The sequence below is a fragment of the Staurois parvus genome, unplaced genomic scaffold, assembly GCF_062004578.1.
Source record: "Staurois parvus isolate SC_StPar_1 unplaced genomic scaffold, SC_StPar_1.0 ptg000019l, whole genome shotgun sequence".
In the NCBI taxonomy this organism is placed as follows: Eukaryota; Metazoa; Chordata; class Amphibia; order Anura; family Ranidae; genus Staurois; species Staurois parvus.
Window position 1 is genome coordinate 31,712,392 of NW_028317815.1, and position 13,802 is coordinate 31,726,193.

The window sequence follows — 13,802 nt, forward strand, 5'->3', positions numbered from 1 at the left end:
ATCAATGGGAAAAGTAGAAATATGTCGTCAATATTTGTTACAGAATAGATCATTGTGACAAAAGAAATTTAGATTGATGATTATACTGTGGTCGCAATAGAGAATGGATTATCTGGCAGTGCAGTGACATCGTATTTAGTGATCTTACTACATTGACACTTTAATACCTTTGTACGGGTTCCATTCTGTTTAACACGGATTATATTACATGACTATTTTCATAAGGATCCAACTGGAAAATTAAAAGGAAGCATGTACTATATCCAGAGATTATGTTGGGCCGTACAATCCATGAGACAGAAGCCTGCGGAGAACAAACAGATTTAAAGTCTATCTAAAGGGGTGTCAAACTGACGGCCCTTCAGCTGTTGTGGAACTACAGGTCCGATCATGCCTCTGCCTGTGGGAGTCATGCTTGCTTATCAGTCCTTAAAGCTATAGTAAACCAAAAAACTGGTCCCACCGCAGGCTCATGTCATATTGTAGGAAAAAGAAAGGTATGGCTGCACACTGGAGATTTGATGAAAAAATATGAATAATAATTATTTTCATCCATAAAAAGACATAGAACATGCAGCACCATGGTGAGCCAGGGTCTGTACCTGTGTGGGGTCACATACTGATTGTTTTACCTGGGCACTACTCCCTTTTTTTTATTGAATTTATGTCATATTGTGCTGGTATGCACTGCATACTAGCACATTATGACATACTTACCGAAAAAACAGATCCCTCCAGCGAAGCTCTATCACTGCTGACAAGGATTCCATCGTCAGCCAGTCTTTCTTCCAGGTTTGTTTCAGTGTCTGCAAAGAAATCCATACAGGGGAACGGTTCCAGTAATTGCCCCCTGCCACGCACATCACTTTCCCTATGTACCATATGGTTACCCCTGCTGCCCAGTCCCCCCTGTGTGCCGCCACAGTGCTACCATCTTCCCTCCTCTCCTTCCCAGCGGTAGCTGCAAGCACACAATAGGATTCTACCGGATGGAGAGTGTGGGAAGGGTCCGATAAATATGTTAGTACCGATCACTAACTGTGTTCATTCAAAGCTGAAGCATAGTAAACTGTGCTTTTTTTGGGGGGGGGGGACTGTCAGGCTGGCTGTAAGGGGCCTCGTGGTTTCTAAAAGCAGCCCTGCAAATAGTATTAGGGCCTGGAGAATAAAAGATTCACCCGCCTGTTGGACAGGTACATATAAAGCTTCTTCGTTCACAAGGTATTGCTACTATGAGGTTTTATACCCCATGAGAAGGTCACATTACATTATCAGTTAAGTTGGGAATGCATTCACTTCGACTTCTATGGAGCAATAACAGCAATGCACTGCATGGCATAAGCACTGAAAACAAAAGTGTACACTCTTTATACTTAAATTCAAATTCAAATGAAGCACTGCATTTCACAACCATAAAAAAATGTGGCACAAAATACTGTCAAATATAAAAGTACCATTACCCATGTATATGTGGGTACATGGGTAGTGGTGGGTGATGGGGACTCCCCCATGAACTAGGCCAGTAATTACTATAAGCTGTGTATGTGAAAGAGTGTTTCCCGATGTGCTCTAAAGGTCATGGAGTAGTGAACTGGAGTGGTGGTTTCATTACAGAGTCATGGACCCTCCACTACTAAAAATGTGCAGTAGCCAAAACTGGTGACAAAACCTGCCACAAGTAGGCACAACATACTGCTCATATTGCATTGCCACACCCCTGAAACAGACCCTATGGTTCCATTTCTGATTATGAACCTTTTTTTCAATACAACATCTTCTGAGCAGAGGCAGTGTTTCCATAGTTATCCATGAGAGTAATCTCAGGAATCCCTTGGAGTTTGTAGGCAGGACTCTGGCAAAACCCTACTTAAGGTATGGGCTTCTTGGCTCAGCTCTCCTCTCATCATTGCTTTTTATTGCTTGCAACTTCAAGGAATGTGCCATCACGTCAAAGATGCCTGAAGTATGTAAATATGTCAAAGTTCACTGAGCAGTTAAAAGGCTTTTGTTGTTGGAACTCTTCCTTCTCCTAACCTGAAGATGAGGACATCCTCTGGAAGTGGATGATGCATGGCAAGGCTGCTATTGGGGTCCATTGTTGTAAGGCCTGAAGCAGGTATGGTATGGATGACTTGTAGTGCCCTAGTTAGGCCAAGCCAAGAACTCTCAGGTTAGTACCCAGTTGTTAGCAAGTTCTAAGGGGTACCCTGTGGAGGATCCGGTGTCCATAGTGCCTCAAAACGTCTAATGGACAATCCTTTGTCTAGGCAGGAATGGGTTAAAAAGTGCATGTGTTCCCCCCTACTTGGTTAGCTATATATGTGGAGGATGTGCAGCCTAGCACACAGCCTTTGTGATAAAACAGTCACACTTAAGAGGCAGATAGGATTATGTTCTAATTATGAGTATTGGATATTTACATACTGTTACTTTGTCTTGGATTCCAATTTGTTTGTAATGTGTTTTTGCGGTCTCTTCAATATTTACGTTTTTTTGTGTACAGAAAAATCACAAGTTTGCAAAACATGTTCATAGCAAAGATAGGAAAGTATTCATGGCATCTGAGCGCAATTAGTGTGGAATGTCTGCTAAACCAAGGAAGCACATTTAATGTACTTTTCACCGTATTTCAAAGGAAAGCATAACTCTGCAGTACCATCCCTAGTAATACGGGACCCTCAAATGTTCATGTGGAGATAGCAACTACAGAACACATTTTTGGTTGTATTTTCCAACTTGAGTTTGGTTTCTTTTATGTGTAAAATACATTTTGTACCCATGCATAGATTCTCTCTCTGTTTATGTATATTCATTTTGCTCTTGTCTGACAGTTGGAGTTTATGAGGAGCATGTTTAGCAATCCAGGAACAAATATGGATTTGGAGGTCAGAATACATTCCCAAGGAGAATTTTTGAGTGCAATTGTGTTTCTGCTCTAATATTTATTACTCCGAGAGGAGCTACGTACAGCATGTGTCTGTATTAACCCAGATGACTGGGTGCTGCAAACATCTGATGAATGCTCATAAACGTTGTGAGAACTGGTGGCATTTGGAACATGGCTTCAGATTTCAGCGCATGCAGAATATGCTATTTTAATCCCATCATAAACACAAACGTTATGAAAAGTGCCAACTAAAGTATCATGTGGTCTGAAGTACATATTTATTACAATGTATTTGCATTTCTATTTAATTAAGGATTTGTCAACTACAGGTGAAACTCGAAAATTTAGAATATTGTGCAAATGTTCATTTATTTCAGTAATTCAACTTAAAAGGTGAAACTAATATATGAGATAGACTCATTACATGCAAAGCAAGATAGTTCAAGCTGTGATTTGTTATAATTGTGATGATTATGGCTTACAGCTCATGAAAACCCCAAATCCACAATCTCAGAAAATTAGAATATTACATGCAATCAATAAAACAAGGATTGTACATAGAACAATATCGGACCTCTGAAAAGTATAAGCATGCATATGTACTCGGTTTGGGCCCCTTTTGCAGCAGTTACTCTGCCTCAGTGCGGCGTGGCATGGAAGCTATCAGCCTGTGGCACTGCTGAGGTGTTATGGAAGACCAGGATGCTTCAATAGCGGCCTTCAGCTCTTCTGCATTGTTCCATCTCATGTCTCTCATCTTTCTCTATGGGGTTCAGGTCAGGTGAGTTTGCTGGCCAATCAAGCACAGTAATTCCACGGTCATTGAACCAGGGTTTGGTGCTGTTGGCAGTGTGGGCAGGTGCCAAGTCCTGCTGGAAAATGAAGTCAGCATTTCCATAAAGCTCGTCTGCGGAAGGAAGCATGAAGTGCTCCAAAATCTCCTGGTTGATGGCTGCATTGACCCTGGGCTTAATGAAGCACAGTGGACCAACACCAGCAGATGACATGGATCCCCAAATCAACACAGACTGTGGAAACTTCACACTGGACTTCAAGCATCTTGCAGTGTGTGCCTCTCCATTCTTCCTCCATACTCTGGGTCCTTGGTTTCCAAATGAGATGCAAAAGTTACTCTCATCAGAAAAGAGGACTTTGGACTACTGAGCAACAGACCAGGTCTGTTTTTCTTTAGCCCAGGTAAGACGCTTCTGATGTTGTTTGTTGTTCAGGAGCGGCTTGACAAGAGGAATACGACATTTGAAGCCCATGTGCAGGATTCGTCTGTGTGCGGTGGCTCTTGATGCACTGACTCCAGCCTCAGTCCACTCCTTGTGAAAGCCCCCAACACTTTTGAATGGCCTTTTCCTGACAATACTCTCCAGGCTGCGGTCATCCCTGCTGCTTGTACACCTTTTTCTTCCACACTTTTCCCTTCCACATAACTTTCTAATGATGTGCTTTGATACAGCACTTTAGGAACATCCAACTTCTTTTGCAATTACCTTTTCAGGCTTTCCCTCCTTATGGAGGGTGTCGATGATGGTTTTCTGCACAACTGTCAGGTCAGCAGTCTTTCCCATGATTGGGATTCCTACTGGACCAGACTGAGAGACCATTTAAAGGCTCAGGAACCCTTTGCACGTGTTCTGGCTTAATTAGCTGATTAGAGTGGGACACTTTGAGCCGAGAATATTGTACCTTTTCACAATATTCTAATTTTCTGAGATTGTGGATTTGGGGTTTTCATGAGCTGTAAGCCATAATCATCACAATTATGACAAATCATGGCTTGAACTATCTTGCTTTGCATGTAATGAGTGTATCTCATATATTAGTTTCACCTTTTAAGTTGCATTACTGAAATAAATGAACTTTTGCACAATATTATATTTTTTTGAGTTTCACCTGTATAGTAGTAAAGTCAGTTTTTATACTTGTATCTACAGATAAGCCTATACAAAGGCTTGCCTATAGGTACTGTAAATATGTCCTAACATGCACTGTTTAGGATATATATACCTGTGTAGAGCACAGTCCCATGCCATTCCTTCAGAGCTGCGTGCCATAAAAAAAGACTCCCTCGCAAGACATGCGTGGGAGTGATGTCATTGCAGCTTGGCCATTCAAGCCGTTGGAACTTGCGAGCCCGGTAGAAGAACCATGTGAGGATGGAAGCCCTGTCAGTGGTGACAGCACGCTGCTGGAGGGCTTTGGTAAGTTTCAAATAAAGTGCTAGTATGCGATGCATACTAGCACATTATGCAATTGTCTTGCAGGTTGTTTTTTTTTTTTTTTTTTTTTAAAGGCCGGGGCTTACTACCACTTCAAAGTGTATCACTAAGCAAAACTTTTTTTTTTTAGTTTTTGATATGTGTCCCCATTGAGAAGATTCACCCCTTTATTTGTACCAGTGACCACTGCCAAGAAGAGAGTGAAATCTGAAAAAGATTTGTCTCCAGAACAAGAAGTAATGGGAAAGCATCCAATGCAGACACCTGTTCCAGTTGCATCTTTCGAACAGGAAAAGAAATTTCCTCAATGGTACACAGGCAGCTAATTAACATAGCCAGGGGATGTAACCCTTCCATACTGTAAATAGTAGTTTTATTCATAGAAACCAGTCAAGTATAATCCTTTATTTTCTACATTTTTTGCTAAGAAAAGTATAACATTTGGATATGGTTGCTACCGCTTTATGCTCTTATTTCCATCCTTTAGGCCAAACCTTTATAGAGATTTGCCAAAATCTCAATTTACAGCAGAAGTATTTGCCAGTTTATGTACCCAGACAGTTTAATCAAATAACACCCATGAAAGTGGAAATTATACCATTTGCCAAAAGAATGTTATACTAAAAACAAGGTTTTCAGCTGCTGTTAAATACCTGTAATTCTCTAATACAAATCGATGCACTTTTCCATGTGACCTGCGCTACCACTATAAAGAAAGTTATTATCTGTATAATTGATCCATTTTTGTTTAACACATTAACTCGGAATGCGTGTGAGCAACACATGTTTGTGCTCTCTTTTTTGATACAGATACTGCAGGCTGCATCTTTGTCATATTGCACACGCAGATCATCAATAATCCTGTAACATTAAGTGACTTGTTTTTTGCTTTGGTGGTAAAGCCAAACAATTTTTAAAACTTGTAGCGGGTTTCTTGTGTTTTTTTCTACCGTTTGAAGAGTACATTTGAGCCTCTCTCAACACGATGTCTTTCAAATAAAACTATACTTCACCTTTGATGGAATGACGTACTAGATAGGAAATCTCTACTTGACCTTTTGTTGAATGCAGCTTCTGGCAAAATTAGTTGAAACAGCCAGATACTTCCAGCAACCTTTCTGTGTAGATTAGGACCCTGTCCTCATTGAACCGCAGTAAGCAAAACAAAGTAGGGTTCATTCACTCTTTCAAGTCAATTTAGAAGACGTGTTTAATGACCAAAAAGTAACATAACCAAAGTCTAATACCAATAAGGCGCCTTTTAGAGCATATGTACATAAATTCTCTATTTATGGCCTCCTTTGAAACTTACCAATATGCTTTGTAGTCGTGTTTTACACTTCAATTGACTGGTGATTATGAGATATGCATGATTAGATGTGGAATGAGTTCTGTACACTTTGTATCAAACATGACTTGATATTCTGCTTAAAATATACCTGTCATGCGAGAAATATGTGGCCTTAGAGTCACATGCTCAGAACAAGCATGCAATAAAGAAAAAAAAAAAGAGACCTTCTATATCTCTATACTTGTTTCTGAAACTTAAAATATTGAAGCCAGAGCATCTGCATGACAGCCAGGAAAGTAGCATTCTCATAGGAATGGCTTAGAGCAGCAACCTACATATTTATTTCATGACAAATTTTGCATTTTCTATTGCAGCTCAATCCTAGCACAAGAAGACCCTGTTATATATCAATGCATAACAAGCCAAATATTTATGTCCGCTATTTTACTGTGCTTTATTTCCAAATAATTTGACCCTTTCCTACCTGCAATTTGTTTATTAACATACCTCAGCACAATGCCCCACACTGCTGATGTATCAGTAAATACCCCCACTTTGAGAGCCACCTGCTCATGCTGGTGGCTCTCTGTCTTCCCTGTTACTAAAAACTTTGGTTTCCACTGATGATAAGGAACCAATCAAAGTAATTACCAATGATATGAACACTGTGAACATTATGACAGTGATTACATGCAAATTAGAGGCAAAGTAAGACAAAATAGGACTTCAACTTGCAGATGCCACTGCAGGTTGAAAATGGCAATGATCATTTGTTTAATATTTTAATTGTCAGATACAATTACAGCATTGATAAAATAATTTAGTTAATTAAAAAAAATTTTTTCACACTTTGTCAGCCAACAAGAAAACAGAGCATGGCTTTTAATTAAACAGTGTACCACATTCTGCCTCATTAAAGTCTCACCCTACAGATACTAGGGTGAGGCATATGATATTACCAGGCTTTTGTATTTTTATATTGGCAGTATTTGTAGATTATGGCTGTATCTTTTGTTATTGTGCCTAATGCTTTGTGAGAATTCAATAAAAATGATTGAACCAGAAAAACAGTGTACCTCGAAAAAGCTTTATATTCCCGTAAAATGAATATATAAAGAAATTATTTAGATATACCACTGAGCCATACATATTTTGTCAAGTAACCTATGCATGCCAAGGTGGCTAATTTTGAGCTGGGTATTCAGGCATCAATGACTTATTTTCATGAAAGATTTAAACACCACTTTTCACAATGCTTATCACTGGAAAGTTGTTTCTGGTTTTATTATGTAAGTGGGGCCAGAGCAAAACAAATAGTCTTTATATTAATAAATTTACCTTAAGATGGTATCTAACATTCTATATTTTAATAAAGTGGAACGTCACTTAGAGAGGCAAATTCCTCTACCCCCCCCCCCCCACTATTTTTTTTCTTGGAGCAGGTACCTATTTCTGACAGGTTCCTGATTCACTCCTTCTCAGATTGCCTATGCAGTGTATTTCTTGTACACAAATTGTTTTAGTAATAATTGCAGCATCAGGACGAAGGTTTATAGACATCTGACCATCATACATACCTAAATGGCCAAAAATATGTGGATTTGTCTCAGTATAATTGAGTTTAGGTGTTTCTTGTAAAGGGTACTGCAAATGCTACAAAATACAAAAACTATTTAAGCAATTGTGCACTGGAAAGAGTTTTGGAAAAGTCAAAGACATGGTTTAATGAGTTTGATATTGAAGAACTCGAGTGGCCTGCACAGATTTCTGACCTCGACCCTAGTGAACACCTTTGGAATGAGATGAATTGCCACCTTTTAGCCAAATTGTTTCATCCAATAACAGTACCTGACCTGAAAATGATTTGATTGAATGGGCACAAATTCCTACAGACAACATTTTACCGAAAACCTTCAGGCCGGATTGTGTATTGAATAAATGTTGCTATCCTTCATGTTCATATACTATATAATTACATGTTTATATTTCAAAATAAACAAGAATACAATTTATTTCAACACTTTAAAGCCAAGTTAAACCTAAAAGCAAACATTTATAATATTGCAACTTACCAGTTCTTAGATGTGATTGCTGCATTTATTGTCTTTTTTTGGCTTTCTTTTATTTTTACTTGGTGATCTAGCCAGTAAGTCTATTGTTTTTCAACAGAACAAGCTGTCCTGCAGATCTAACAGTTAGGGGTTGAGATAAACTATTTAACACTTACAGGGTGCTTAAAAACTTTTATTCATTTATGTTAAATCTTTATCCCAAAAGGAACAAAACTGTTTGCTGTAACTGCTTATAAAGTGTGAGCTGGAGTTTGGATTCAAAGTGTTAGTGTATCTAAATATGCTGGAACATCTAATACCCCCTCCCCCCAGACTGACAATGCTGCTGTCCAGGAGTGTCTCTGTTGCTGCTTCCTCCACAGAGGGACACTCTAATACAGCGGGTATGCTACTGGCCAAATCGCCAGGTGAGAAGAGAAGGAAAAAACAACTTCAAATAAAGAAAATAATGCAGTCATCACATCTAATGAATGGTCACCTGCAATATATTACATTTTTGGTTTGGGGTTTAACACTACTTTAACACACACACATTTACCTCAATTTGATCCCTTCTAAAAAGAATTGAAAAGATTGTAGGTTTCTGATAAAATGTATTTCTAGGTTACATTAGTTACGTCTAGATTAGTTTTGGATAGAGTTGGGAGTGGTTAGACTCTCTGTCATGTTTTTTGTGCTTTCTGTATCCCCATTGGCGAGGTTTACCTCTCTTATTGTACTGGTGACCATTGTCACTAGGAAAATAGTGAGTGGAAATCCAAAGCTTTAGAGCTGTCCTCAGAACAAGAGGTCATCAAGGGGGAAATCTGATGTTCTGGGGATAACTGTCAAAGTAGGAAATTCCCCTCACTTTGGGAGATGACTTGTAACTTTCTATTACGTCTCTGGAACAAGAAAGGCAATCCCCCCAATAGTATACACACACACTGATCAAACTGCTGGAATATTTCCTTCTCTTGGCTTTCTACACCACTAGGTGTCTATGATGTGAGCTACTTTGCAGCTGCTCAGTTGAAGCTTCATTAGACCTCTAATGTTGTACTTGGTAGGCATGGGGCAGATTGTTTTCTTGCCAATTTGTTAAAATGATCTTACACATGAAACAGGAAATGTATTCACATCTGATAAATGAAGGTTCCTTAATCATTAACAGTTTATTAAGATTTTCTTAATATTGAGTAAAAAAGCTGTAGCTACCACGGTAATAGTGTAATACACATACCATCTGAACATCTGATCTGATGAACAGACCGAGGAGTAGTGTTCATTGCATAACATTATTATTCATCCAACTAGATGTGGTCAGCCAAAAAGTTTTTTTTAGCATTTTACTAAACCGCCTAACCTTCAACAACATTTAAAAGTAAACAGCTGACTCACGGAGTAGAACATAATTCATATTAACTCCTTTCTGTGTGAAATTTTGGAGAAGCAAAATAAAGAACTTTCGAGTCAATTCACTTGTTCCATTCTGAGTTGAATGAACACAAGTGACATAATGTCTCATGTTAACGCCCAGTGAAAAGGAGCAAAACAATGGCTTGCCAGCATACAAATTCACAAGGCTTTCAAAAAGTCAGATTGTTCCTACACAAATAAACAAGTATTTGTATGTGAAAACCAATATAGATTTTAACCGGCCATTGTGGTTAAATGAATAATCATGTAATGTGAAGGTCCTTGGCTTTAGATTCCGTTTGAATGGGTGGACTCATTACATACAGTACATTAGTAAATCTATTGAACTAATCTCTCATTCTTATGTTTCTGGCAAGTTTAGGGACAGAGGAGACATTAAAAGACATTGGGCTTAAGTACGGTACCCATTGCACCAGATGCAGTATGCATACATCACACTCTAGTAAGAACACGGCCGGTTCACTTTATCCATAGTTACTAAACATCCTTTAGACAAGTATTCTTTTTTTTCTCTGACAGTCAATGATGCCATGTTGGTATGTGTAATAAGTTAGATGTCCTTGGCATTTTACTGATAGCACAATATTTTTGTCTTGGCAGCTGATGTGCTCATCGATCCAGAGTGCACTGTTTGAGGAAGAAGACAGAGTAAAGAAGCTTGAACAAAAAGTGGCTTCCCTTGAGAAACGCAACAAACAGCTCCGAAATCGAGTAAAGAAGGTCAAGAACTCTTTACGACAAACTAAAAAGAATGCCAGAAACATGGAAATGATTAACAGAAAACTGAATGAAAAACTCTCCTCAGTGGCTGGACAGATAACACACATGAATTCTTTTATACAAAAAAATTCTCATTCATACTTCAAAGTATAATGTTTTATACTGGAGACCCTAATATAGAGTCTGTGCAAAAAATACGCAAAATCTGCATTGTAGCTCAGATTAAAAGCGCTCTCAGAAATATGCCTTAGGAAACCTTAATGGAATTTAATCCAATTAAAACAATGTCTGAATCTTGGCTGAGAGTTGTGTGAATCTTTATGTGAAAACATACATAGACACCCTAGGCATTCTAATCTATGCACATTTTCATTATCTATTTCATTCAGTTGTTTAAGTGTAATAGGGTACATTGTTATCGCTAGAATAAGTTTATACTGTATATGCCTCTGGAGCAGGGGTGCTCAACCTGTGGCCCACAGGCCACATTTGGCCCTCGGAGCCCTCTGATGTGGCCCCTGAACTCAATCTGAATACTGGAGTTTTGGTGTGCTTTCAGAAAGTGCTCCACACCCGCAAGATATCATAGAAGTCTATGGATAAGAGAAGCTAACCTGCAGGAGAGCTGCAGGTGCAGAGCTGCATCCGCAGTGCAGGCAAACCACAGTGCATTAGTGTGAAAGCAGCCTTATAGGGGGCACAGGACAGTTAGTGCTAATTTACATTTGCAATTTCAGGGGTGATAAAGTCCTATAAGTTGAGACATGTTTTTGATGTAGCATTAGGGTTCACAATGGTAACCCCACCCCATGCTTTAGGGGGCCCATGTGGCCTCCCTGTCACATTCTGTTTTACGCTTGGACAGGAAGGGTGGCATATAGAGGAACTGATCCTCTCCGTTTCCTCCTGCAACTGTTGAAAGCTGGTTTCTCCTCCTCTCCCTCCTGCCGCAAAATCAGTGGCTGCAGGAAGAAAATGTTCATTTTTCTATCCAAAATTAAGAAAATGAAATTCTGAACCATTTTATTTCACTGTGACACGTGATCACTTACTAAATCACGTAAGTGGCCCTCGCTTTTCAAAAGCTTGAGCACCCCTGCTTTAGAGGTTGTGGGCTGCATCCTTTTGCTGACCATCTTCTTGGTATTTTTAAAGCTGTCAGCTTTCAACCACAGCTACCTGCCACCCAGTGCTTTAATCCTTTATCAATCTGAAGTGATTGAACAAGTGAAATTGCAGTTAAAACTGATCAGAACCACTGCATGGCATTCCAGTGGCATTTCAATGATATGAACACTTAGGGGAATAAAACAGTCAGTCAGGATCCTTACAGTGGATGTGGACACAACTGAACGGCCTTGTTTGTGTGTGCTTGTTTGCCTAGTTGGTGTGGGCACAGTCCTGTGATCAACCGCGTTTGGACATAGCAGATCACAGGCAATAGGAACAGAGCCAATGAGAATGGCTCTGTACCATATCAGAGCTGTGACCAATCACAGGGATCACAATTGTAAACAGTGTGGTACTGTTTACATTGGTGAGCTCTCCCATTCTCCTCACAACAGAGACAAAGGAGCACTGGGGATTTAATTAATTAGTCTATTCATTAAATCTCTCATCTGCAGTGCAGGAAAGAGCAATCAAAGGTGGGGAGCTTAAAGGATCCCTGATCAGCAACAATTGTAGGATTATTTGGGTGGGTGGGGGAGTTAAGTTTCACTGGCTATGCACATCCTAAATCGTTTTTAGCCACCTCAAAATCAACATATTTCTTCATTTGCGAAGAATTGTGGCAAAAACATACAATCTACTTAGGATGTCTTTCCACAAAAGCATCATTTTGGAGGTGTTCAAACCTCCTGGTAGTTTTGGTTGATTTATTATACTAGAAAACAAGAAGCAAATAAAGACCACAGTGGTTATTAAACACCACCAGTAGAAAGCTCTATCTGTCTTAAAAAATGACATAAAATTAATTTGAGCACAGTGTTGTATGACCGAGTAATTGGCAGTCAAACTGAAAAAAGGTTTGGGCATAAAGGGGGAGTAGCATTCCTGTTTTGTATTGCATCTGGGAGATTCAGTTGTGGTGAATATTTGATAAATGTCAGATTCAAAGTGCTTAAAGTGTATAAAAACCCCCCAAGACAAAAATGTATTATATTGTAGCTCAACTATCCCTAAATGTGGTAACTGCATTTGTTTTCTTCTTTTCTGTCACTTTTCCCACCACTTCCTACTCTCGGGTGGTTACGATAACTTACTCCACTGTATCTGTGGAGGGAGCCATGGTTGTCATTAGGCTACCCTCCTGATGTATACTGTTATCCCTTTCTCCACTCTTTTATTTCCATTGAACAGGGATATGTTCGTTTGAAGTTCACAGACAGTAGATGGGAAAACAGATAAGAATGTTTAATATATCAGTTCACTGCACAATGAATTACACGACACTGGAATTCTGGGATGATAAACAGTTATTTTTCTGTACTTACAGAAAATGTACTTAACCTAAAAAAAATAAACCTAATGCAACCAACACACTTAAAGCCGAGTTCCACCCAAAAGTGGAAGCTCTACTTTTCTGCCTCCTTCTCCCCTCCTCTGCCACATTTGGTGCCTTTTTGGGGGGGAGCGAGTACCTGGTTTAAGTTTGGCCCCCTCTCAGCCTTCTGGGACACTTCCAAGGTCCCATAGGACTGCAGCCTATTCACAAAGCGCAGCACGCTTCACACATGTGCAGTAGGAAACTATGAGGCTTTACTTCTGATTTCCCTCAGTCAAAATGGCAGAGCCATCAGCAGACAGCCAGTTGGAGAATTGGCTCAGGGTAAGGACACTGCTGGATCCCTGGACAGGTAAGTGCCCTAATATTAAAAGTCAGCAGCTACAGTAGTTGTATTTTTTTTGGGGGGGGGGCTGGGGGCCAGAACTCCTCTTTAGGAACCGGTAAGCTGTAATATATTAATTTGTTTTTTGGGGGGTTGTTTATCTTTTATATCTTTTAAAATGTTTCAAAAGCTGATAGAAAACTTCTACATTGACAATATATTTTCTGAATTAATTGAGTGAAGTTTTATTGCATTGTTTAGTTTTGTCCAGCCTCTGGAGCCACTTTGGCATGATGCCTAGATATGGTTATGTCACTTGTGGGTGGGCTTTGAGTCACATGATATTCGTGA

The 13,802-nt window shown here is 39.4% G+C and overlaps 1 protein-coding gene across 1 annotated transcript in view; it reads left to right on the plus strand.

Moving 5' to 3' along the window:
• CCDC3 (coiled-coil domain containing 3) overlaps window positions 1-10,918 on the plus strand; it is a 75,619-nt gene extending 64,701 nt beyond the window's left edge. The window contains exon 3 of the mRNA XM_089686255.1: window positions 10,501-10,918. Coding sequence (XP_089542381.1) covers window positions 10,501-10,773 — 273 coding nt within the window. The 3' untranslated portion in view covers window positions 10,774-10,918. The remainder of the gene's footprint in view (window positions 1-10,500) is intronic.
• Window positions 10,919-13,802: the final 2,884 nt, after the last annotated feature.